The 27911-nt window shown below is 35.3% G+C and overlaps 1 protein-coding gene across 3 annotated transcripts in view; it reads right to left on the bottom strand.

Moving 5' to 3' along the window:
• grid2 (glutamate receptor, ionotropic, delta 2) overlaps positions 1–27911 on the bottom strand; it is a 437319-nt gene that overhangs the window by 35483 nt on the left and 373925 nt on the right. For all 3 annotated transcript variants that reach the window (XR_008606581.1, XM_055039675.1, XM_055039674.1), the window contains exons 13-14: positions 26353–26548; positions 4325–4491 (exon numbers count right to left, since the gene is read on the bottom strand). Coding sequence is in view for 2 of the 3 variants with exons in the window: in XM_055039675.1 (XP_054895650.1) it covers positions 4325–4491; positions 26353–26548 (363 nt within the window). In the remaining variant the exon portion in view is untranslated. The remainder of the gene's footprint in view (positions 1–4324; positions 4492–26352; positions 26549–27911) is intronic.

Here is a 27911-nt window from a genome sequence, read left to right as displayed (position 1 = left end):
GTTCTCTCTGCCTATATTCCCCAGAATGGTTTGCGTCTTTAGCTTGGAGTTCAATGAAATTACAGAATTGTTTGTCTGATGTATTTTCTATTGATATTGATCATGTGCCTGTCACAATATATTTTGTTTAATTTCCAGCCCTCCTGAGGAGTGACACTATCAACTGCGATTTCAAGTTAAAGCTTTATTACAATACTCACAGCATTCTTTTTTCTTCCTAAAAATACTTCCCAGATTAGAGTTTCATTTCACGAACTACTGCACAGCAATAACAGAAACAAAGCTAAGTAATGAAGAAGGAATCTCCACAAGTAATATTTAAGACAACATTAAAAGTTATTTTAAGAAATAGGTTTTAAAAGTCCAGCCTCTTTTAAAAAGTCAGGGGAGAATGATTAAAAAATAGCATGGTCCCTATAGTGTGCCAACCATAGAAGCTGTGGGAACAGTGGCATCCTCACAGGTTACTTCACTTGGTCAGGGTTAGAGTCATTTACATACTTTGTTGATTTTAGCAAATGTCTGCAATGATGGAAGTTGATTTAAAAATTTCAGCAAGAATAATTTTTCTCCAATAAAGAAAGTCAAACTGAGCATTAGAATCATTAAAATATTACAAAATATAAAATAAAATGACAATTATTAAATTGCATAAGATAGTAGACAAATAGCAAGCAGCTAGTGTTCTTATGTGAAGGTATTAAAGAGCACATCTTATGTTTAATATCTGAAACAGGAAGCAAAAAGTGACGAAAGAATTTGTAGTTTTAAGGGGGAGAATATGATCAAAAACACAAATAATATATTTGCTTTCATCTGGGAAGCAATATAGCAGCCTGAGAGATGTGGCCTGCTTATTTAAGCAATTCTTGCTCCTGACTCAAGTCAATTCTGTCCTGTTTAGTAAGCCTCATATATCCTGCACCACACATTCCTGTTTTTAAATTCCGCTTTTAGCAGATAAAAGTGATACCACAGAGAATGTTCAACAGATCAAAATCATGCGCATCTGAAATCTGTAGATAACGCAGCCTGTCTGATGTGATACACTGAGGATTGTGTTGCAGTTCTACAACATTTCCCTTCGGTGTTATGGCTCCATCACAGCAGTCTGCACTTTCTGTTTCCTACAGAGGCCATTATTGACTGCATGATAATCCACAATTTAATGGTTTCACTTCTTCCAAAGTGAAGCAAAAATTAATAAAAATAAAAGAAGAAAATATGACACATCGAATCATGACACCTTCTGCCAAAACAAAACCACAAAGTGTTACATTAAAAACCAAAAAGATGAAAAAATACTTTCTTTTTTTCCATCTTTTTGATGAAATCAAACACACTCACCAAATGATTAAATATAAATATTTGAGTTTTATCTGAGCTACCAATAGGTGCTTTCAGATGATACTTCCAATCTGTGATTTGAATCTGTGATCTATTTATGCTTTGCCACCATCTGAGAGGCGTTGATGTGGGATGGAGGGCTGAATGTAGTCAACCAACATCACAGAGAAATAAAAAGGTAAGGCAGAACTGTGGAACAACTGGAATGTATTAAAATAAACCGCAGCAAAGAAAGCAGCAGCTGAACAGCTGCTTAAAAAAGCTCGACAGCATGGTTCATAAGCTTTGATTGTTCTCCGTCTTAAATCTAATCCAAGGAGAAATATGTTATTCAGCAGAATCAGCTGCAGATATGTTGATAATGATTAACTAAAACTTTGCTTGTATTTAAAACCCTGCATCCATCTTGCTCTGTTCGTTGCCACAGAGCAAGATGGTGGCAACAAACAGTTTGGTTACAAAGTGTTGAATAAAGTGATCCAGAAAGATGGGTCTGTGGTTGCACAGATATTCTGAAAGTATGATCCGAAAGTACCTTGTAGGATCCTTCTGGACATTATTTGAAAGGGAATTACTTTGAAAACAGTTAGCATAAGAATTATTGATTTGTCAGCCTAATTTGTGAACCTGATATTCTCATGTTATCAATCAATTTAATTTTGGAAACTCAGGTCCAGCAGGACTTGCTATTGGTCCATCCTTGGGTTTTTAAAAATAATTTCCACTATGCTTATTTTTGAGCCGTTTCTGTTCACAAGTAAAATTAATGTTTTGTTTAAGCAACTCATCCTTTTGGTTGCTGTTTACTAGGTCTTTATCTGTGTTGATTAGCTTTGTTTTTACTGTTTTTACAATTTAAAAGGCTGGTACCAAGTATATTATCAACCAGTTTTGAGGTAAACTCAAAACTATATAAATACCATTACAAAGTTTTGAACACGCTGGTTATAGATATTGTATTAAATTTTTAGAAAATTGTGCTAAAGCATGAAAAGAATATATAATATTCCTCTTTAAGCAAAGACTAACTGCATTCATAGGTCTTTTAAAAATAATTATTTATTCATAAAATTATATGTTCTGCTTATACATAATCACAATTGGTTAGCTATTCAGAGGAAAAAATACCTTGCAGTATAATTAATCGTTCCTTAATTGTCTGATTAACAGAAAAACCAAATGAATGAGACATCAAGAAGTCTCATGATTTGTTATGATTGGACCACAGAAGACAACCAAATATGAAATCTTTTTCTCCATGGAGCAAAGGCACAGACTGCTAATATAATTCCTTTTAAACCTCAATGCTGTGCTTCAGTAATCAGTGTAATAGAGAATGTCAGAATGACGGATCTAAAAGAGAAACAAAGCAATTATACATCTACAACAATATTCTCCCCCCTGATAATTCTACTCTGTTTTACTATGAAGCATTAGGTCTAAGAAAGGACATTGTTTGAACCTGCTTTCCCAAGAGAAAGACATTATGACAACAGTAATACAAGTAAATTGCAGACATGGATCGCTAATTAATTGCTTGTTTATTTTAATAAAAGTCATGATAGGCAATATTCTGAAGTGCAATGCTTCATTAGATATGAAGCTATTAAGAGACCTCGAGATTCATGTATTCCCATACTTTGGCCCATGCAATGAGATGTACTCAAGTCTTTTACCACACGCATGCAAATATTCACAAGCAAAACAAAAACATTGCTATCTATTTTACGTAATGTAACTTTCACAAGCGTAATGAGGATATCAGACATATTTCCCCATTCATGTTGAAATGATCTTAAACTTGATTGCATGCAAAGCCAGCAGGACACTCTCAGATCCTTGTGGGGCCCTTACAGTAATAACTGCACCTGCTGATGTTGCAGTCTGGCGGCATGGTTTTATGTTGCAGCGTGACATTAAAGATTAATGCAAACAGACAAACAAGGAGTTCCTCCAGATTTGAGGAGCAAAACACAATTGCTGAGAGGAAATGAGTGAATGACCTTTGTGTACCGGCTGGAAAAATTACCATACTTCCTTGTTTTCATAAGGGAATAGGAAGATAATGAATAAATGAATAAATTCAGTTGCTGTGTTGATCGAAGAGACAGACCAGACTTTGTGTTGGGCCAAGCAAAGTAAACAACTGGGATCAGCTTGAATATTTGAAACGTTTGAATCAATTCAGCTTTGTTTATCATCCCAAATCACTACATAAGTCGAAAGGGCATTCTTTATTGTAAGGTCAAGATCTTATGTCCCTCAGAAGAAAAAGCCAACAATTTTCTCAAAGCAAACAGTTGTGACAATCTATTGTAGATTTTTTTCTAAGGCTAACTTGTCACATTTGCTTAAGCCCAATGTCAAAAAAAGCAGTTTCACTGTTTCTTGGAAGACAGATTTATGACAAATTCTGATTTTTCATTGAGCAGCTGACTAATCGGACAAAAACATCTGGCAGTGTTAAGGGCCACATTTATATTGGGCTTCTGTTTTTTAATTCCAAGCTTTTGCAGATGATTCAATCTAAAGTTCTGTTTTGTTTAAAAGCCATTTTACACACATATTAAAGAGGCCTAAATTTCAATAGAGAACTGGAGACTGACTGACTCAATGAATGGATGGATGGAAAATATCGATGGAATAGAGACTAACGTCTGAAGATATTAATATTTTGTATATTCTCTTCTGTTCTGAACATTAATATAAAACATGTTAAATTGAATCTACATATTCAAAGTACATAGAATCCTTGTTTGCAGGAGTGGCCAATTTACTAAATCAAGAGAAGCAGGAAAATAAAAATGCATTATTCATAACTTATTAGTGTACTTCTGAACCTTAAAGTAAAAGGACAGGGACAAAGAGCATGAAACAAAACACCTCAATCAACGCACATTTAATCAATTCACTTTAATAACAAATGAAACACGGGCATAGATGTTGCTAGGATGTTGTTTACTGTTATGACTCTTACCTCTGGGAGAAAATGTCCCTGTAGGGGCTGCCGTGCTGCATGGCCATACCATATCCACGGTCTGGCGCGTTGCTGCTTACAGTGTAGAATGAACAATCCTCATCGTTATTGGCCACGTACTCCAGCACTGCTGCATCCCACACAAAGCCAAAGCGGCCATATTTCACCTTAATGAAAGGGAAACAGCAAAAGAAGACATTCTTGTTTAGCAGGAATCCTATAGATTATCTGAGTTATTCTGATAGTTATGTCTGGATTCCCAATCCAGTTCCAATTAACCAACTTAAAACATTTTTGTTTGCAAAGTTATGGTTACATATATTAAGCAGCGAGAAGTCTGTTAGGACCAATTTCCTCCAATACCAAGAGACTTTCTAATCGCTTTTGATCAGTGATTTTTGTTGTCTAAGGAATATTACACCCTGACTCCCTTCTTTATGTGGTGTGGACCAGTGCATTTAACAGAGATCCAACTTTATTGTTCCATATTCTTGCAACTTCAGATGTGTGTGATACAAAAACTATGAAGCCAATTTGGGGATACTTTTCACATTTTATGCAGGGAACTTATCTATGCTGTCAGTGTGTTTAGCCAGACTGTGGGTATCTAAAGTGTGGGATTGTTGTTGAGAAAGCCATAAAGGACTTAAATTGGGAATCACTGCTTAGTTCAGTCGAGGTACTTGTTGTTAACATATCCTGCAGTTAACATTCAATAGAGCAATATTTTTTCTACAAGAACAAAAATATGGAAACAGGAGAGGCTGTGATATTCTCATGAAAGCACCTTTGATACTTCAAACAGTGATAAATGCAGCAGCCAGACACAGACAAACACACACAGACTCACACAAACGCACACTTTTTTCATAATACATTATTTTGGACTTGGTGTGTCATTAACTTTAATGGTGCTTTATAAAAATTTCAAACCCCTCTGTGTTTTAGCGCGGGTGTGTTTGTGTGTTGCCTCACTTGGCTCATACGTGATGACTAATGTCTGAGGGCTGACAAGGCCTTCTGATTGGGTGATTTTATAGCCTTAAGTCTGCTGCAGTATGCGTGTGTGTATGTGCGTGTACACATGTCTTCAACGTTTTGCTGCAGGATATCAAAAGGGATCGTATTACTCTTTGAAAAGAAAGGGAAGAGCACTGCTATTAGTTGTGAAGAATGCTTTCATGCCTTCCATTTATTGCTGCTGAATTAAAAAAAAACAGGTTTTGCAAAACAGAAATTAGTAAAACGTGGTTATTTCTGTGACATGACTCACAATTTTGATATAAAAAATATTGCAATCACACTTACAGAGACATCTTTCATCTCAATAATACTACAAATTAGTATTATTTATAGTATTTTATTTATTTGAAATAAATAAAATCTGACTTTCTTGAAAAAAAAAAAAAATTCTCATGATTTTGGTAACTTTCATAGGACTCCTCACAATTATGCCACTTCAGTATTTGTTGTATACATATATACAGCTATTCTTGGTCTTATTTACAAATTATTATTTTATCTGAGACATATATGTGCTTGAGGTCTTTATCTCACTACTCCCAAACATTTTGAATGTTTTACTAGCTACAATTTGTAATTAAATTGACATAAGTCTAAAATAACAATAAGTCTCTCATTCCACTTTACCATCAGTCTAAAACAGTCCTGCACACTGGTATACTTATCTGGACGGATGCATCATTTAGTTAAAAATTATTTTTTTTAAAGAGTCTGCTTTGAATTTTAAGAAAAAGGAGAAGATGTAGTTACTTTTGTTGTTTTTTATGTTAAAATTTCACATGTTAAACCTGTTTAAAATTCAGCAGATAGACTTTTAATAACCACAACATTAATCCATTACTGGTGCATATAAAATGGTCTCCAGGTAACTATACAATAAGAAAGGCTGCAGAGAGGTATAGTAGTTGACAGCATAGCCTGAAAGAAAAAACATTTTTACTTTGAATCTTATTTTGCTCCCTTTTCAGCAATTTCCTTTCAAAACAGTATTCTTCATGTTATGCTCTCCCAGATGCAGAAACAAAATTGAATCATATACCAAATCCAATTTTAGCAAATCTCGGTTTAAAGACTCATCTTCCCCTTCTTAGTATTGTAAGATGAAATGATTTCCATGTGGGTTTAACAAATTAATATAATGCATTATGTTTATTATTTTACTATAATTGTTCATTTGATATCCTGCTGATATTGAGTCTGCTTTTACACTAGAGGTGTTTTGACTTGACAGCTAGACTGATCCAGTTTTTCTTATCAATGACATAAAATATACCTATACCAATATCAACATGACCAAAATCCTGAGCACTTATCCCAACTGAGAGCATTGTGGTGAAGTAGGTGAAGGAAAGCGTGGTTACCTGCAGCAGTGCTTCATAAACAGAGAGAAAATGCATGCAAATAGAGAGTACCAATGCACAGCATTACTTAAATATTGACTTAACTGATTAATTACAGAACAGAGCAAGAGGTGGCACTATTAAAATGATATTTTGAAGGCCATTCTTCTTTTGTTGTACAGCAAATCAACAAATACTTTGTAAAATAATCATACATAACACAAGGGAAAAGGACTGGAAAATTATATATGAACTATACTATTTAAGTTCTCCAGTTTAAGTTGATCTCACAGGTCATCCTTTTCCTATCTCAGGCTTAAACAAATTGCTTTACATGTTTATGCAGTGCATTTTAATGTTATATATTCTTTAATTTTCTAAATAATATTTAACACATTTTAACATTTTTGGGATATATATGCTTTCTCTTGTTAAGGTTTCTTCACTTTTGGGTAAGGAGAATCACTAAACATACCTATAGTTTGGTAATGACAGAACTGGCCTGATTTAATTTAGGAATGTGAACGTTATTCGGTCATGTGAACTCATCTGAGACAAACACCCACCATAAACCCCTGTGACCTGCTTCAAGCTAGTGGGTGGCAGTTCACTTATGTTGACTTAAATAATTAAAGAGCGAGAGAGAAAGAGACAGTAAACGTTGCAGGAGTGCAAGGAAGTCAGACAGCATGTGAAGACAATAGGTTTGCTTTCCAGACCATTTATGATCACTGTAAGAAGTTATCTTATCATTCCTAGCTTTTTTCTGTCGTGTGTATATATATATATATATATATATATATATATATATATATGTAGGGCATGCTAAAGATAAAAAGGTTCTGCAGGATCCTACATAGTGCACACACAACAAACTTAATTTAAAGAATAATTTCTGCATGTAGGAGAAATGGTGTCAAAACAAAGTTCACCAATTTTCTGTTGATTTAAAGTTTGACATTACAGCTTCCCTGCATTTCTCATTCTGCTGATAAAAAGTTGGATTAATTTTAAGCGAATAATTATAATTCTTACATCAAATTAAGCAGGCAAAGTGCAGAAAGACACCAAAATTTTTCAAGAGAAGATATGTCTCTCAGCAACAGCAGTGATGCTGAAAACAAGCTTATAAGCACATAATTTTGTACCATAATATTTGCTTTTTCACTTACAGCAAATATTATGGTGCAAACCTGCAGTGTGATCAGCCCAGCTTTGGCTGGTTCAAGAAGGTTTTGGGCTGGCCAAGACCCAGTCAAAGCTCAGACTGCCAGCTAATTCATGAGGACTCAATCAGTATGGGCCGAAATACAAGGAGAGAAGAGCAGAACTAAAGAGAAGTTAAACATTTTAGTGGTAGACACACAGGGACAATGGCAGAAAACAGAAGAGAGAAAAATCACAAAAAGTAAGAACATTTACTTATGATCATATCAATAAAGTGATTACTCCGCTATAATAACTCAAAAATAATCCAAATTAGGATGTATTTTTATTTATTTCCTATTTACAGAACGTTTCTGTTTATATTATAGGTTTTTGGTGCCTTTCTGTCCTACATGAAAACATGTAAAACTTCAGATACAGCACAAAGAGTTATTAACATTGATGGAAAAACCTCAGATAACCTTGTATTAAAGCAGAAAGTACGGTGGCCACCATAAGAAAGGCTTAAAGTATTCAATTTTGCTGTATAACTGATCAGTACAGTATTGCGAGCGGACGCAAAAGTTTTGTGAGGGAACGCAAAAGAAAATAATTCCTTATGTCCCCTCGGGGGCTCCGTATTATTCCAATGTTAAACATTGTCTTTAACTGAGCAGAAAATCAACAAATAAAAGCTTAAAAACATCAGTTTGTATAGTTTATCTGTATAATTTGCTTAGTTATTGAACTAAATGAGCTCTTCAGCAATATTGTATATTATAGAATAGGTCTGTATATTTTTTTGGGAATTGCATCATTGTCATGTCAGACGTCTCCTGACAGCCACAGCAACTGCAGAGTTCTGCCTTTATTCTTGCATCACTCCCCTTTGACGTGTTTGATTTTAAGAGATGTAAGGCAGACTTGGACAGAAAAAAGGCAAGCATGAAATCTACTGCTATACATGTCATGCAATAACCACCATAGATGTAAGGCTGTGCTCCTTTTCTAAACCTTACAGTTGGTTTCTATCTGTGTGACGTCATTTCAAAACAAACCTTCAATTTACATCTATACTTGATGATGTAAGACATTTTTGGCTGTGAACTGGTGTGCATACATTGCTTTATTGGTTGACTTGAGAACAAGAGGCAACAATTGACTTTTATCCTTGTTCCACAATTGCATGAAGTAAAATAATGCAATGAGCAGATAAGAGGCTTCTTTGTGTCTTTACAGCATATTAACAAAAGCAGAGGTTAATAACAGTGAATTATTTGACAAAAGAATTCATTTAACTCAGGTGCTCACATTTCTACAAACATTTCTGAGTCCTTAAGCCAGCTAGTTATGGCTCTGTGCTTCCATGCTCTTTCTGTACTTACTTCCCCTCTGTTTCTTTGGGCTTTATTTGACAACTCAAAGAGCATCAAAATGAGCGACTGCTCCCCAGCCAAATTTTTCCCATTCTTTGCTCTGGCTTCATGCAGATATGTGAAGATCTGAATAAAGATCAGATTAGGTGCAGGGAAATCAATCAAAGCGAAAAAGAGAGACAGCGCCTCCCCCTCTGTGCATCATACTGCATCAATATGTTCTCCTACATGAGAACTTGTCTTAAAATAAGACAAGTAAGTTTCTTTTTGCATTATGTCTCCACATATTCTGCAATGAATTAAACTGAAAATACAATGCTGTCACGATAGGTAATGTAAATAGCACACACTTGAACTGCTTAGGGATATTTCTCCCTCACCTATTTGTTTTAATGCAAGCTGAATTTGAAGAGAGTTAGATTGCTCTTCTAATTTACCCCTGTTGTCTGAGATGGAGCTCGGACAATGGGGGTAAAGCACTAAATTTGGGTAAATAATCTGAATTTTCTTGGCAGGACACTTTCTCATTTATTAGTTCAGAAACAAGTACATCATCATCTACTCACGTATTCCTAATAAAACCACCTGTTATTCTCTTGTATTCAACAAAGAATATTTTTCCTTTCACAAAAAAGCTAAACATGCAGTCTGAGACTACAAAAGGCTCGTCCTCATGAGGCATCAGTTCCTCATGAGGCATCAGTTCCTCAGGAGGAGTTCTGTCCAGCTGTCTGCTCTAGTGGCACCAGCCGCCGCAATCCCCAGAGACACTATATGACAACTTCTTCTTTCCCTTTCCTCTCTTTGTTTTCTCAGTTGTTTAATTACCATCGGCTGTCATCAGTTGTCTTTGTCTTTTCAGGAAGGAGGACTTGAGGAGAAAAAAAACCCAATGGAATTAATCGCCTATTGCCACGCTCTATGCAAATCTTTATCCAGACCCCGTTAAGTCGATGAGAGATGCGATAGTGAAGGAGAAGCGTAATTGGAGACAGATGTTGGAGAGACGGATCATCCGAGACGGATCAGTGAGCCAAAACTAAGATGCCACCCTTAATAAGATCTGGCTGAATACAAAAATCACTTCTTTCCGTTTTCTTTTCTTTTTATCTTTGCTTAACTGTATTGTTCATAATGACTCGGATGTTTCATTTGCTTGAAAAGTATCTTTCACGGTTTTCTGACATCTTGTCCATTTTTTTCTTACTCGTATTCTTTTTGACATGCAAACGATGTGCGCGTGGCTGGTGACCGACAGGGTTAATCTACTTCCTGGTTTACACCTGTGGAGCCGAAACATAAAATTTATTCAAAAACTGTGCTAATAAGTTATATTTGTGCACAAACAAGAATATTTACAAAGACCAACTTAAATGAATCTTTGTGATCCTCAGTACATTATATAAAAAAGTAAATACCGGTACTCAGTTTTTGTCTTATTCAGTCCTTGGTTTAATTAGAAAAGCAGTCTCTACAATGAGTTTGAAAAATATGGAAGGAATGTCTGAACCACTACAGTAAGTTGAGTACCATGTCCATCCATCTATCTCTCATCCATCTTTTTTTCAATTAAAAGGTCCTATTCCTGTGAGTATGCCCCTTTGTTTCCTTCTGGTCAATCAGGCTCGGTGGACAGATTAAACATCTGAACTGTGACGGACACCTTTCCCCTCTCAATGGGAAGGATCACTGAACTCGAGGTCATCACAAATTTACACAGCTTCTCACCCTGTCAAAAGTAATGAGACCAGACATCATGGGAGACAACTTCATTTGACAGCATACATATTTCTGCACATTGGCTATCCTCTTTACCACAGAGGAAGCAAAAATAATAATAAAAATCAAAGCCTCTGCCTATGAACAGGTCATGCAGCCTTGTATTATTCTGGAAATATTTTTAGAAGGAGCCTCTTTGAAAAGAAATAAATATCTATCCACCACATTTGGATTTATTCAGAAGATTTTCCAGTGATTTTTCAAGTCGTAACAGAAGACAGTTTCTTACATAGCTCATCTTTACTTTATTGTCTCTGCTGCTGTGGGGGAAATGTGGTAACAGTTCTTGTTTCACAGCCATTTTTGTTTTACAGTAAATTCCTTTCTACCTACAAATTAGATCTGCAAACTCAGCAACCCCCACATTAATTGGAAGCCATGGACAAAATGTGTAAATAATAAATTAAAATTTGATTTGATTAAAGAGTTTTACATTCATCCTTCATTGCAGATGTGTCATCTCACACAGATTTAGGAAAATCCTGCAATTTATGTAATTTGAGAAAATTTGGTCAGTGGTAAAGAACTGTGAAATATATTGATTTGTTTAGAAAAAAAACTGGTAGCATAATTCAGATATTAATTATCCCCCATTAAGTGATGAAGTCTATGGACAGAATGACCAATCAAAATACACACACACAAAAATCAATATTAATAAACAAAGTAGCAGGATTCCCCTATAGTTGTTCTGCACATTAATTTCTTATTGCTTCTTTAGATATCCAGTTTATGGAGAATGGGCACGCCCTGTGTTGTGGAAAAACCTGACTGTCCACCTTGGCTTGGTAATGATGTTAAAGAAGCTGCACTCATCAAATCTGAACTGGACATATTTTTTCAGATGAGCTACATAAAACTTTTCATTTCTGAAAACAATATTAGTTATGTATGCTCTATTTTTATATGTTGACCAGAGTCTTTAGAAACTTTAGATCTTTTTGTTCCCAGAATAAAATTTTTTGCCCATTATTGATGGATTAGGTCAGTTCAGGGCCAGAGGCAATCATATAAAGAGGCCTATTTTACCTATTATATCAGTATCACAGATACTGATATAAAGTCCTTTATTCAAAGGAACATAAAGTCCTTTATGTGTTCTTGTGTTTATGATGTAAAGCACTTTGAAATGCCTTGCTGAAATGTGCTATACAAATAAAATTTGATTGATTGATTTGATTGATTTGGCATTAATATTAGATAAATCAATATTAGATAATGGCCATAACATTTTAATGTTTTATTTCATAATATTATTTTAGGGGGTATTACTAAAAACAAAAGGGGATTTAAGTTTTTGTATTTCTTGAAGGTTCATCCAATGAGTATTTATCTATGTTATACAGATGAAAAAAATACTACTACTACTACTACTACTACTACTACCACTAATAATAATACCAATACTACTACTACTACTAATAATAATAAAGGAAATTGCAAAATAGACCTTTACAACACAGATAAATCTGATTCTGAAGTTGTTGCAGTTTGATCTTAAAACAAATTACATATAAAACCTTACCATGAAAATGTTTTGACACTTAAATGTCCATGATGTTTTAAGAAAAAAGTTGACACATCTGAAACACTGACAGAAAGGAAAGGTATAGAATTTTAAAACGAAAATATCAGAAACACTGATAAAACATAATTGTGCTTACACATACATGGTGGGAGTTTAGACATATTTTTTTCTTTAAATGGAAAATAAAAATCTGCAAGCGTCTCAAGGGAACCTTGAAGATTATAAATGCACAAAATCATTCAAAACACTAGAGCTTCAATTTGTGACATTCTGCAGACTGAAGTATTAAAAAATGATCCTGAAAGTCCTTTTCCTAGTTAGAAAACCACCAGAACCGTTTTGAAAATGCAAGGCGCTGATTATATTTGCCTTTAACCTACCACTGTACTATTGCCAGCATCCTAAAATAATTTTATTATGAATTGTTGCAAAGATAAGATCTGGTGCCAAATTCTGAGTGCAGTGGTCAACAGCCTGCATGTCCCCAGTAAGTAATTGGTTAAGAAACAAAAGCTGTGCAAATTATTGTATGAAAGCAACAAATTAATAAGAACACACAAAGAAACTGTACATAGGTTAGAATATATGTGTAAAAAAACTGTTTCAGGTTTCCATTTTTAGTTTTTGGGTGGGTCAACCAGGAAATCGTCTCCCTGATGTAATTAAGCTGAGTAGCTGTTTATCAGCAACTCCTTTTCCTCTCACAGTGATTTGAGTGTCAGGAGTTTTTAACCTCTATGATTTGAAAATACAAGTAAATAAACACAACTGATTCATGTCAAAAGAGCTGGCAGAGGACAATAAATTACAAATATTTTTGCTGAATTGTGCAGGGCAATTAACATGTGCCAATGGTTCAATACACATTTATTAAATTTCATTTGAGCAACACTCACACAAAATTAATAAGCAGCTAGCGTCTTTAAATCTCCTGGATTGGTCTTTTGCAGATTTAGTTTCTGCTTGAGTGTTATTTCTTCCTAATAGTTGATCTACTTTACTTATAGTTAGTGTTGACATTGGCCTGTTCTTGTAAACAATAAGTGTTCTGTGGTTTACTCTTTCTGTAGCTGCAAAGGATCAGTAAATTCAGAAACTAGAAAAACAGAGACATAAATGTGTCTCAGTGTTTTATTATATATTATTCCAGACACTGTGTATGTATAGGTATATATGTTTTTCATTTTTTTCTGTTGCTATCATTTGTATCTTATTTGTGCGTTCCCTCACTCCACCACCACTGTTCTTTTGGCTTTTTTCCAAATCCCGCTTCCTTCTCTGACTCACTCTCCAGACTGTGATGTATGGGTGTCTGAGTTCTCCAAAAGTCCATTAGCTGCTGGCACCAAGCTGCCTCTTTTCCTACAGAAAGAGATAAAAACCCAGAGTGTGGCTGCCCAGTGAGTTGCATGAGAATGAGAGGAGAAAAGAAAGAGTGTGATTGGAGAAACAAGGGTGATAAAGAGAAAGATTAAAAAAGTAAAGGAGTGAAGTGAAAACACCCTGCAGCAGAGAGTTAGTGTCGAATGTGTTGACAGAATGCAAGAAACAACCAACAGAAACTGAAAGGGGCAGAAAAAAGCGAGGAATGAAAAAATCAAGAACAGAATCTTTAGGCCTGCAATGAAAGCTTAATAGGGGAGAGCAAGACGTCAGGGGAAATGTAGGCAGAAGATGCAAAGAAGGGCACAGATGCAATGGCAAGTAGAATTGGTTGTAGATAGGGTAAAGATAAGACACAACATGCCAGCCAACAAGATATACTACAACAATAAAAAAAAAGATAAATTACACATTTTTTCCACTTTTTAAAAATCCACCACTTTGTCCTTCTTATTTACAGAGGTCAGTTCAATGCAAGGGAAATTGAACATAGCTACTAATGTGCCAGAATGAGCTGATCCAATGCAGAAAAGTGTTGACATGAATTGGTTTGTTTTTAAATTAATTTGTGTCAGAGTAACATTTTAACATGTACCATTTTACATGCTAAATAACATTAGCGTCACCATTTGGATTTGTTGCCTCGGACACGTTCGTTTCACTGTTTCTCTTTTTCTCCTGGGACATTGCAATATTAAGAACAGCCTTATATGAGTTAACTTCCTAAATTATTGACTATATTTATTCTGTAAGCAGGCCAGGAGAAGCCCTAATAACAACAATAACAATAATAAAAATGACAATAATAATAATACCACTAATTATTACTTCCTTTTTTCCTCATCTCTAGAATATCAAGGTGATTTGTCTTATATTATGTGTGAAGAGGATCATTAAGTACATAAAGCTCTAAGTACACAATAGGGTAAATTCTGAACACTCTGAACCTCTAAATACAACATGCTAGCAAAACAACTAAAGTCAAATCAAAACCTAAATTGTCACTCAAAGTGGACTTTTTTTTTTAACAGCTTAGTGCAAATCAGGTGTGCAAGAAACAGCAACGTTCTCTCCCTGGTATGAAAACTAGCTTCATAGCAGCCGCAGGATATTTTTCCTGCTTTGTTAATTCTTTAAAAAACTTCCTATTTGCATTTAAATATTTTTGGTCCCTAAAGTAAGCTTTAGAAAAACAGCTATCAAATAAAGTTTCTACAGTTCTCACAACATTCAGCTCATATTAGAACCAATACAAATTCAAAAAGCAAAAACTGGCTTCAGTATTAAATTGATAATTTACTGCATTTGCATAGACTTACAACATAATTACTGCATTCATTTTTGAAGACACTGAAAGACGAATAAATTCATGACGGTACAGTAAGTTAGAACAATTGAAAGCTTCTTCTATGTTTTCCCTTCTTCCTCAGAGGACAACGCACAAAAATAAAATCGCAACAGTTTTTCGTAATGAGTAGAAGACTCTAGTCCTTGCTTGTTGAATCACACTAACCATGATTTACAGAATCCTGGCAAAATGGGAGTTTCTCAAAGCAACACTATTCAGAAGGGCTGTGGAGGCAATACCTGAAGGTTCAGCAACATGTGTAAACACACTGACTCCAGCACAGCAGGTCAGCATGCAGCTTGTACACTTCAGTAGAAGCTGTTAACTTCTGCTGCCTACTCATATGCTATGTAACAAAGGTTTTCATAGAATTAAAAAGTCAACATACAATTGTACATAAATCTCAAGTTTAGCTTGCTTAATGAAGCATAATTGCATACTTAGTGTGTAAATGTTAACACGACCTCATTTATTTTAAGTAAAATGTTTTCTACAAGTTTTACTTCAACAGCAAGTGTTTAAAGTAATAAAAAGTTCCTGGCAGAATTCTGGCTGGACTTTTTACTATTCTTCTTCTCAAACTTGGCAAAGGCCTGACTTTCAGGTGTAGGCCATCCATTTTTAAATTATGTTAAAGTTAGAGGCATTTTAGGAACTGCACACTATTATTCCAGATTTTTCTTTGTGGTTACAAAATATTCATTCTTGAGACTGAGAAACAAAACATTGCCAGCTTTCTTAAGTAAAAACAAAATTGTGCTTTTTATGTATTCTGCAGAGATTTTACCAGCAGGCTGGATCTTGATAAGCAACAGTTCAGTAAAGGTCTCCAACAGAGACAGAAAAAACATTTTGCTTATTCTCATTTCTACAGGCAATTTAGAGTCACCAGTCATCTTAAAATATATCGGATGGGCTTTTGCATCAGTCAGGCATGTGTTTGTTTAACTCCTGGCAAAATGAATTCGAGATGGCATCCACAAAGACCAGCTATGTACAGAACCTGCTGTAGCATCTGCTTTAAAATGCTAAATGAATAAAAAACAAGTTTAACAGCCCTGATCTAAACTAAAGGCACTGCAAAGATGGAGGATATAAACACACATTTGGGCACAAATAAACCACACACACAAGCCCTTGCTTGTCACATATTAATTAAATGAAAGAATATTTGGGGCATTTGAATTTTTATATTTCTGACATTTTATTTTTTGTACTAGCACAGTTATAAAAAAAAGATTTATGCCTTCACAAATGTAAAATATTTTACAATATTAGAGCCAAAGGTGAAGGTTTTCGGACACAGAAAGAAAATTCCTGATTCATGTCCTCACTGTTTTTCTTTTCCATATCTGTTCCTGCAAATATTAACAGAAGCAACAAGTACAAAGCGGAGCAAACGGGATGAGAAAAAAACAAACAAAAAAACAGACTCCATGAGAACGGCACCGTTAAAGGTGACAGGGAGAGGCAGGTAAATCAGCACTGAGTGTGTAGATGGCTCCAACTGCATATGAGGACAAAATAGATAAAAAACCAATTTGGCTTTATTACAAGATACAGAATGAGAAAATGTAGTTAGAAATAGATAATGGAATCTTTATCTTTTTCATCTTGGGTCCATTTTTGTTATTAAAGTAAACACTGTCTTCTCTTTTTACACTAACAAAACTAAGGTGCATGTTGGAGTAGCAATAGTTTGTTCAGCATATAATAAGGGTTTCAGTTAGCAAAACTAAGATGAAACATGTTTTTAGAAGATTAGTTCTTATGGAGCCATTTTACTGCAAACTATTGTTTGTAGAACCTGCAACTTTAAAAAAATATATTTCTCCCTCCCTAGTTTAGCAGATCTCTCATGGACATTCTAAAATGTAAACAATCTATACCCCTGACCCATGGTTTCTACTTCTTTAAAGTGCTTCACCCTTCGCTTCAGTCATTAACCCACTCATAAACTGATGGTGGTGAGTTACATTGCAGCCACAGTTCACCTGGGGCACATTGTTGTAAGCAAGGCTGTCAAACAATCAGCGTCACCATCATCAGATAAGTCAGGTCAAGTATCTTGTACAAGGACACAACGACACGACCGTCCATGGACAGAGTGGAGGTTCGAACCTGTTACTGGATGAATCCTTACTTCCGGAGCCATACTTAAATATCGTCATCTTCACCACTTCCTCTTTTTATATTGAGAGTAATTCTCTTCCTATTTTCTTCCTCTGAATTTCTCTTATCATTTGCTCGCTCCAAATCTATGTCTCAACACAGAAATGCTGTCATCACACAACCACAGAATTGTAACAGCAGGGAAATATGTTTGCTGTTTGGGCTTGTTGCGGTGAATCCTAATGAGCTATCAGACTCAACAGGAAAGAAGCTTTCTCTTCTCTTTTTTCCTGCCAGGGTGATTTGAACTACTTTGCACAAGAAAATACAAAAATGAAAGAACCCAGCAGCCAAAATGACATTTTCTGGTCTTAGCAGATGCTAGGTTATTAAAGAGGATATTGCAGCCATCAAACCGATGTGCAGAGACAGATATATATCATCAGCTTATGTTACTGCAGAGATTTTACTTAAATCCAGTGTAATACATGACAAGCCCATGAATGTGGCTTTTTTTTTTAAATCAAATGAAATTAGTTTTTGCTCCATCCATTCTGAAACTTGCAGAATGTCATCATTCTGGCTCACACACAAAATTCTAGCAGTACCACCCATGAATTTAAAAGCTCAAGCAACATCAGCAGAAAAAAGGACTGGAAGGACAAAAAAGAAGACAGAAAGACAAGGAGGTGAAAAGAGGAAGAACAGTAAGGAAAGTGCATTTCATCAGGTTCATTGGAAAAGATACATGTCACATAGCTAAAGGCAGCCCTGAGACCTGAAAGCATAGCTCATGACAAGTCAACCCCACACTTTCAAACAGAGAGAGAGAGAGAGAGAGAGAGAGAGAGAGAAGTCATAAATGCTGAGATCTGTCACCATAGCTCAGCTGGGCCACCCTGCTCAGTAACCTTGGCAACTCCCTGACCAATAACTGCTTGGCAGGAGGTCCTCTAAGAATAGTGACACTGACACAAACACATACACAGCCACAGAGCCGTGCTGCCTACAGATCCATTGTTGCCTTTGGTTTGAACGGATAAGCCATGTTAAGACCGGCCACTGTGAGTGGAGCTTTCCACCGACAAATGCTTGCTCCCCTCACAGATCTGCACCAATCAAGGATACTGGACTAAGTTTAACTTTCATTCTTGTCCTTTGTTCAAACTGCATTGTTTGTTCAACAAGTATTGAACAGGAAGTCAATGACTACAGGTTATTTAACTAATAATCACAATATTAAATCATAATTTAGTCCCCTGTCAATTAAGCTCAGTTGCAGGCAGGCATTCTTTACACTCTGATCAAGGGCATAGATCTGACATTATTGATGGGTTTGTAATGATTTCTTACAATCAGTATCTGTTTAGCCTGCATTGACGACACACCATATGACTTCAAGAAACAAAAAAACAAAAAAACAAGAAGTGGGCTTTACAAGTTTTGGGTTCTTTCTAATTCCTGAAAGTTCAAAGTCACACACAGTCTAAAATATTATTCCACACCTTAACTATTATTTGTTTTTTTTTGCGCCTTAGCAAGTTGAACTGTAACCACATGCCCTGTGTAGGCAACAACAGGCTTCTGGCACAATTTTGCAAGAATATTTTTCCACTCTGCTTTGAAGAATTGGAAGATTTGATTTAAATTGGTTTACAGTGAAAATTTAAACATGAGGCCCAAATGTGCTGCCAAAAAGGGCCCAAGATTTTATAATTAATGTGCCACACAATGAACCCATGTTAATTTCCTCTACACTTTTGATGCAGGAAAACTGGGGTAAAATGTATAACCCATCTGTGGTCTACTTGTGTTGCAGAATCTCAAACCTACAATACCCAGAAGCCAATTTAGGCATTCTTCAGATAATGTCTAGTGGAACCATCTATCCACAATATAGCAGTAGATATAATTTCCTTTACGGTCAGTAACATTTAAATGATTGAATTTTTACATAAAGTTAGGACTTACTAGGCTTAGTCTGCTTGGGAAAGTCAGATAACTAGCCTTGTGAAACTTCCTGTGTGTTCTTGTTACTCTGCTGTTGTGAAGCCAGGTGATTAAAAAATACACCAAATTAACTGTTAGATTTTTTTCTTCAGTTACGAACACTGTTCAGTGTAAACAAGTCTATTGAGGACTTCTCTTAAAAAAGAAATTACCTACGTATACCTTTCAGGGGTGGAAACAAAGACAGGGCTTTCCACAACCACTCTCTCAAGAGGAAAAATATGTCATTAAGATTTCCACTGGCACTTCCTTTCTCAGTCTTTTCTCACATTTCTTTCACCTCGGTTAACTCCACCAAGGCCCTGGTGTACCTATTCTTTGTGACTCTATACCCATTCTGTTTTCTCCTTCCACCTCTTTGTAGCCCTTCTTCACCTATCTACAGCAAAGTCTGCAATCTCCACACCTCTTTTAGCTGCTCGCTGCCCTCAAACTCTCTTTTCTACCATCCTCAAAATTCCAATTTTCCTCTTTCTACTCCCTGAGCACTCGTTCACTGCCCATATCAACTTCTGCTTGCTTCTGCTTTGTCTCAGTTGTCCTCCAGAGTGCCATGATCACCATTTTCAGAGCTGAGGACTTAAACAACCTTTGGTAGATTTGATTTCTATGTGTCAGAGCAATTTCACAAATTTTCATCAGCATCACTAAAGTCATTACATTAAACAGCTTTATGCTCAGCCATATAAAGAAGAGGTGAAATCATAAATTCAGCTTACTAGACAAGATGATAAATATTGAACTCTTAATATTTTAGAAAATATTTTCTGTCCAAATATTTTTTTTCTGTCTTTCACCTTCTAAAGATTTCCAATTCCAAAATAAAATTGCTAATGCTCACTTTTTGGATTCTCACAAACATACTTTCTCCAGCATCTGGTGTGAAATTTCTGGTCTTGAAATAGAGTGGATTAAATAGGTGCATATCAAATGTGCAGGCTCTCAATTCCTATGTTGAGGTTTCATCATAATAATTACAATTAACTGCTGATTTTTCTTGGCTCAGACACAGGAAATATATGCCTTGGGTGCCTTATTTTTATTTTAGCAAGGCTGTGCCACAGGTTGTTGTTACACAAGTATCGATTCGATTTAGTTTATTTATATAACTCCAACTGACAACACATCAACCCAAGGCGCTTTATGAAAAAGTAATCTTAATTTAGACATACATACATTTCAAGTAATCCTACTTATTAAACAGTATTTTAAGATCAGTTCATTATTAAAAATAGTTATTTTTTTAAATTTTTTTATCCAATAAACCGAGCAGATTATGTCAAGGTTTTTAATTTGCGGCATTCAGCTCTCCTGGATAGGTATGTGGGAGTAGACAATCGCTTGTGTTGTGTTCATACACTCTTACAGTTTCCTAATAATAAGATTATGTTTACATTTGTAATGGGTTACGGAAAATGAATAAGTTGGCAAATTCCTATAATTGGAAAGCTTAGAATTCACACTTTCAGAATCTGCAAGTAGCTAAACTCTCCTGTCCCCGAAAAAGACTTGATCATTGTTGCGTCACATTTTTAAAAACAATTTATTGTGTTTTTGTGAGGTTTGGTTGTATAGATGTAATCATTTGTTTGCAGCAAGTCTCAGCCATTAACCATAATGTTTTAATTGCATCTTCTCAAGTCATGATGCTGACAAAGAAAATGTTTTGGTCATAAATTGTTTTTCTAGCGGCTGCTATAAATAAAAGCTTGACTGCTTATATCCCAAACTCTGAAAGATATATTTTCTAAAGTGGAAGGAAGCAGAGGAGCAAAAAGTCACAGAGATGAAAAATTACCTAAACCAACAATTCAATTCACTCAAGACTAAAATCCCACAGCAGTCATTAGAGACCCTTAAAACCTGATGAAGAGCAGCTGTCAAGTATTACATTTACATCTACCAAGTCAAATGTGTGCATGAAAAAGAACTAAGGTACAAAATATATCAAAGTTTTAGTGCTGTGTGTGCATACAAAAGGAAAGTTGAGTGATCGTGTACACATGTACGAGTACCACAACATTATGACATAAAAGCTCCTCAAATTGAAAGCTTCACATTTAACTATATGCATCTGTTGAAATTATGCATGAAGAACACTACAAAACTCTACTTTTGTTTTCCTACAGCACTTAGTGTTACATAAACTGTGATGCCTACTATAAAACCGCATTTAAAGGAGAAAAACAAAGTATCATATGTTTCTCAATGATGCATGTCAAAGAAATTATATTTCACTTTTCTGCTGCTCCGAAAAGTCTCATTTTCAATTTATTAGTACATGTATTATCTGAGTGTATGTGATGGTTTAGGTTTGTGCCTTTAGGGGCATAAGGGAGTGGAATATTTTTACACTTGGTAAAATGACAAGATGATGCCTGACATAAATTTAAAGAAACAAGAATATGTTTCAGATTAAGATGAACTTAAAATGAGTTAAATATCATCTTGGTTTACAAGAAAAAGCACAAGGAACTGGTCGTTGTTGTAATAAAGAAGTAGTTTTAATTCATACTCATAGGTATTTTTAAAAAGATTTAGCAAGGTAAAAAGAAATAAACACAATGCTATCAAAGCTAAGGAGTGAACTAACATGGAAATTCCTTCATGTTGGCTTGCCAAGGAGGTTTAATATAAAATAAATTGAATGTTATAAATTATCTAAGCTGATAACTAATAAAAAGAAGCACAGACCAGAGGTTAACAGAGTTGTAATATCGAGCAAAAATTCAAAGAGGAATGTTTGGAAGAATTGGATTGTTGGCTCAATCACTGTCTCTTGGGTGTCTTTTATCTTACAATCGGAACAAGGTGAAAACCAAAATCTACCAGGAATTTTACACCAAATAGTTTGATATTCTATTAAATGTATTAACCAATATTTATTGTTATACTTTTGACTGTTAAAACTATGAAAACCTAAACTAGCAAAACGAGATTGAATTGTGAAAAGTAATTTTACATCTATTGAACGGCAAACATTTTTATGGAAATAACACCCCATGGTTATAAAACATTATTCCTTAGCTTGGAATCAGACATTGTTGTGGCAAACAATGTGGTCCACTGAGGATATTTTGAAAGAAGTAGCTAATAGTAGCACATTTATATATATATATATATATATATATATATATATATATATATATATATATATATATATATATATATATATATATTATATATATATATATGCACTTGCCTGGCCCAGAGTGCCAACTCTATATTTTTGGGTACAGTAATGTTTATAATAAAACAGGTGACTGCGTTTTCTTAGAGGTGAAGTACATGCAAGTGTACATGCGTGTTTGCTACTATGTGTGGACAGTAAACATATCAGTGTGTCTTCGATTCTCCCAACATCTCAGACACTCACCAGTTTTGGCATAACATAACTTTACTGCAGGGGACCAAAACCTAAAAGGGAGAAAATCTATAGTGTGCATTGGAGACCGGTGACAAAGAGGAGTAAGAGGTTTATTGCGAAAGAGAAAAAGCCTGAAAGAACAAGAGGCAGCTGATAGAAGGAAGGCTGAGAAGGAAGGAAACTACACTAAAAGGAAAAAAATTGTAACCTCACAGGAATCAAATACAGCATGGGGACTATATTGATGAAGACAAACACATCCAGATATAGCAAATTGAGACTGATGTCCGTTATTGTGTTGGTTAATAACAGAACGGCTTCCCAAAAAGCCTCCGGCTTGAAAAGAATTGCAGACAGTGTACAGTGCTTTTCAATTGTTTTGTTTTTTTTAACAACAAAACTAAATCCTAACAGATTAAAAGGCACCATTTCGAAAATCTGAAAATCTTTTGTTAGTAACAAAACACAAAAAAATCATTGTGTCTGTGAGTCATGTAAATGACATATTTTAACTTCAATATTACATTTAGTGGAGCTCTGAACATACATTTCTAATAACAGTGTCCCTGACAGTAATGCTATAGCAAAAAGGAAAGTAAAAGAAAAAAAAACCTTGTGGTACTGCAGTTGGGACATAAATTAGTGAACCACTAGAGTGCACTCTGTAGCCTTTAACGAAATGTGGATGCATAATAGGCTGCTAAAGATAAAAAGGATGGTGCTGCAAAGGAAAGTCTAAAGAAAAGAAGAAGAGAAAAGGGTGGAGTGAAAAATGGGGGTCAAGTGGAAGAAATAAGAGCTGTGTCAAAGAGTAGCACAAGTAACAGACATCTGTAAAATATTCAGCTGTGAGGAAAATGAGTGGCAGTGGAAAAAGGAAGCAGAAATACTATAATGAATAAAACAAAGATCCTTCTTCCTGGAGTCTGGTTTACCTTCTCTGGCTCTGCTATTACTGGAAGCCGAGCTTCATTTCCAAGTCTTACTCATAGGACATTCAGTCTTAGATGCTAATGAAAGAACCACCCACCCAAAACGACAGTTACTTGTGTAACAGTTGAATCTTAGAAAGTTTTGCAGCAGTGTAGCGACCACCAATGGTTTCAGCCCAAAACATTTGGGTCACATTTTCATTCAGTAGTAAAGCTGATCTAAAGTAATAATAAAAATACATTGTAAAAATATATATTACTTCTTGATATTACTAGTATTAGCAAGTTGGTACCACATAACAGAGTTCTTCAATAAACAGCAGTTTTGATTCCAACAGGAAATTAATTGATTATGGCCATTGACTTGGATGTATTTAATAAATAATAATAAAAAAATTATTAAAAAAACATTTTTTGTGTATGTTTGATGTGCCACTCACAAATCAGAACAATGAAGGGGAACAACTGGTTGATTCTATTCTTTGGTTGGCGTGCTTGTGCATCTCTATCGAAAAGCCCATTTTAGGTGGAGGAAGATGGAAAGCAGAAAAATGTGTTTACAATGAGCCAGGATACACACAAAAAGAAACATCTGGGGAGGCAGGCTATTGTGATTTGTGCAATATGGTGACATTTACAACAGCGCTTTCAATTTTACTTCAATGCAGAAAATTCTAAATTGCTATAACCTGAAAACATGAGAAAAAAAGTCTATTTGAAACTCAATTTTTTTGTATGCACATTTAAATCCAGATCAAACATGGCAAAATGAGGAAAGCAATAGAAAACATCCAGACTTTAACGTGACTTGGGTCCCCCCACTGGACGTTATTGTTGTATTGCTTGTCTTCAACTGTAAATACTAAATGATTTACACGAGCAAGATGGTTAACTCCTCCTTGGAAATTGGTACAAAACAATACAGTTTTATTTTTGTTTAGTTTACCTGTAGGGAATCTGAGTTATAGGCTTCTTTTTTTTACCAAATAGCCACTGCAGTTGAAGACCAAAATAAGCCACACTTCGACTTGTATACTGCTGAAAAGGTATTTCAGGTAGAAAGACAAGTAATGTAGCGTTTTAGCCAGTTCAGAAGAAGGCAATGATACAGAACTCTTTCACAGCAGAACCTATCTACTACCTACTTACCGATTAGGTAGGTTCTGCTGTGAAATAGATTATATTTAAGTTTTAAAAGTTATTGACTTGCCAATGTATATTATTAATATGCTAAAGCATACAAACCCAGAGGCTGTGTACCATACACCTGGTACCAGAAGTGAAACAACAGACGTCTCCAAAGTGCAAGCTGCCAAGCTGTAATACATAAATTAACTATAGAATCTGTACAACCCTTTTGTATTTATGAGGCTACAAAGGCAGATTGATTGATCACTGCAAGTGTTCTCTAATAGATGTTGAAGTCTGGCGCCTAAGATAATAATTGTAGTGAGCGTAACAGAAGTGGAAAATTATCAGACAGGTATATGCATTCAATAAACCTCACAATTTATAAGCAAAATTCATGGAAAATTGATTGCTGTTGTATTTTTATATGTGTTTTTTTTTTCTTTGGAGGGGGAGAAGTGGGGAAGTGGGAGAGAGGCATAGAATATATCCCCAACAGCGAAACCACCATGTTGATCTTTAACCACTCCTCTTAACTCTCCCTGTGTTGTCTTAACACGTGGTCTAATATATTCCAAAGGGGGCGGAGATATTGAACGTTCAGGCTGAAGTACATAAACAGTAAGCTCCAGCCATGTAAATAAGATGCAGCAGTCAGGTGTTTGTGCTGCTGGATAATTACCAAGGGAATTTAGCATTGCAAATGCTATATGTGCATCGTTAACATCATTTACACGGATCTCTTCTCATCCACAGCAATGACCCTACAGCAATACAGGCTTTTAAAAAGAGGACAGAGGCTAATATGTATAGATTATGAGCATACTGCACACTATAGAATACATATGAAACCCTCTTTATATTTACCAGACAGTAGGAGCAACAATAAGCAATGCAATATATAAAAATGGTTAAATGTAGCCTAAATTTACAGTTAACTTATGGTGATGAACAATAGTTTTAGGGCATAATGGTACCTTATGCTACTGTATTTGCATAAAGTAGCATAAAAAAGAAATATATGCGGAAGTTTTGTACGAATGCATTCGTACATTTACTTAAAATATCTTTTTTTCCTACTTTCATTCCATGTCTTTTTATATTACAACACAACATAACATACTATTTCTTGGTATTTTTTGTATCTCATTTTGTATTTTGAATCTACCTAAAATAATCTATTCATTATTTTCTATGTAAAAAAATATGTTCGGAAGAAAGATTTAAAATTCTAAACCTGAACTAAACAACTATTATAATGACATTGAGAGGTCTGAGGCTGCTCTTCAGGCTTTTTTGACACAATACAAACAAATTATGCATGTCTTCAAAAATTATGTGATCAAATGCCAGCAGATGCTAGCCTGAATATGAATCCCTTGCACGGAGTAATAAATAACTCCAGTAATGGTGCTTCCTCTTTGCACCTGGTCCCATTTATTGAAATTTATCAGCCTTTTGACTTCAATATTTATGTTAATAACAACTGCAATTTTACATAAGTCAAAGGTCTTTCATTTGATACTGAGAACAAATTTAAAAAGGTATATGCCTACCTTGCGAATGCCTTCCCTCGACTCCTCAACATTATTATCTGCTCCTCCAGTCCGATTAATCATCCGCCACATCTGGGAGTACATGGGATCTCTCTCAAAGGGGTTCATAGCCTTTGAGCGCACCTGATCATATACTGCAGAGTCAAGGACTGTCCCGTAAGGCAGTTCGGTCTGCTTTGATAAGTCTTGTAGAGACCTAAAGGAAACAAAAAAGATCATTGAATCAGTCAGTCCATTTCTCTACTGCACGTTGTGTGAGGTCTGTCCCTGTAGTTAGAGCTTACACTAATGCAACATCCTACTGTACGGATGAACCTTTTAAGGTTGAGAAATGGCAGCCACAGAAGTTGTCAAAGCTGATGAATCTCGGCAAGCATGTGCCTCTTCCATCGATAAAGTCCTTAATATAGTATATATTGATATATATTTATATTTAGTGGAGCTATAATAAATATTGTTCCCATTATTTTAGAGCAGTCCATTATTTTCAAATATTCCTGGCTCAGCACGTTTCGCTTCGATATGCCCATTTCTTGAATGAAGTCCTTGATGGAGTTCTCTGTGAACTTCCCTTACTTTTACTTTTTATTTTTTTATTTAAGTACTCCAGGCCCAGTGCTCTTATGTTTTTTTTTTTTTTTTGTTTCTTTTGTTCTTCTTTTTTCTTTTGAACCCACAGCCTGCTTCAGAAAATGGCAACTCATAGCCTGGTTCTGCTGGAGGCTCCTTCCTTGTTAAGAGTCTGGTCTTCTTCAGCCAAGTAAATCTTTACAAATCACATTGAAATTGTCAGCTGAATTTAACAGCACTTTACAATGAATCTTTCAAAGCATTTTACACACTGATAACACACAACTTCTCAGGACCAAGTCCAACACACTACTGTCAAAACTAATAGGAAAACTAGTGAAAGACAGAAAACTAACTCCATACACATAAAGATGATATCTCTGGTAAAAGCCATGTAGAGAACTTTAGTTGTCAGTAAGTTTCTAAGAACTTCAAGAAAGTCAAACAGAAGCCCCAATCCACAGAGCAAAAACACAGTTTGAACCTCTGCAGATTGTGGGACAAAACTGTGTCAGAGACTTTGTCAACATAAAAGACACTGGGGTATATCAGCAGCCAGATTCATGCCAGATTTGACAGGGCCTTGACATTAGCCTCTCGTTAGCCTTTTTTGCCCAAATTTAAATTTCACAGTTTATAAAGAAATGCAATCATACAACAAACTTCTACACAACTGCAGATGGACAATTGACAACAAAGTAAAATAAGAGACAATGGGTAGCTCTTTAAGAACTTGATTTGCCCCAAAATTTTTGCTGTCTTGTATAAAGGATGCTTGGGGTTTTCCATTAGGTTATTCATTTTACAAAGCATCCTTCTTTGCATAATTATCTCTACAATAGTCCCCAAAACAGGATTGATGATCTATATCAAGCTGTTTTTAGTAATTAGCTCTGATGCCAAAAGAGATTGTCCTTTAAAAAAAACAGACACAAAAGCTTTGTAGTCATTTTTCCACAAATGAAAGGACCTGAAAAGTGGCAATGAAG

Source organism: Poeciliopsis prolifica, unplaced genomic scaffold (genome assembly GCF_027474105.1).
Source record: "Poeciliopsis prolifica strain line A6 unplaced genomic scaffold, Auburn_PproV2 SCAFFOLD014, whole genome shotgun sequence".
NCBI lineage: Eukaryota > Metazoa > Chordata > Actinopteri > Cyprinodontiformes > Poeciliidae > Poeciliopsis > Poeciliopsis prolifica.
The sequence above is the reverse complement of the archived record's forward strand: the minus strand, read 5'-3'. Positions and strand labels throughout refer to the sequence as shown.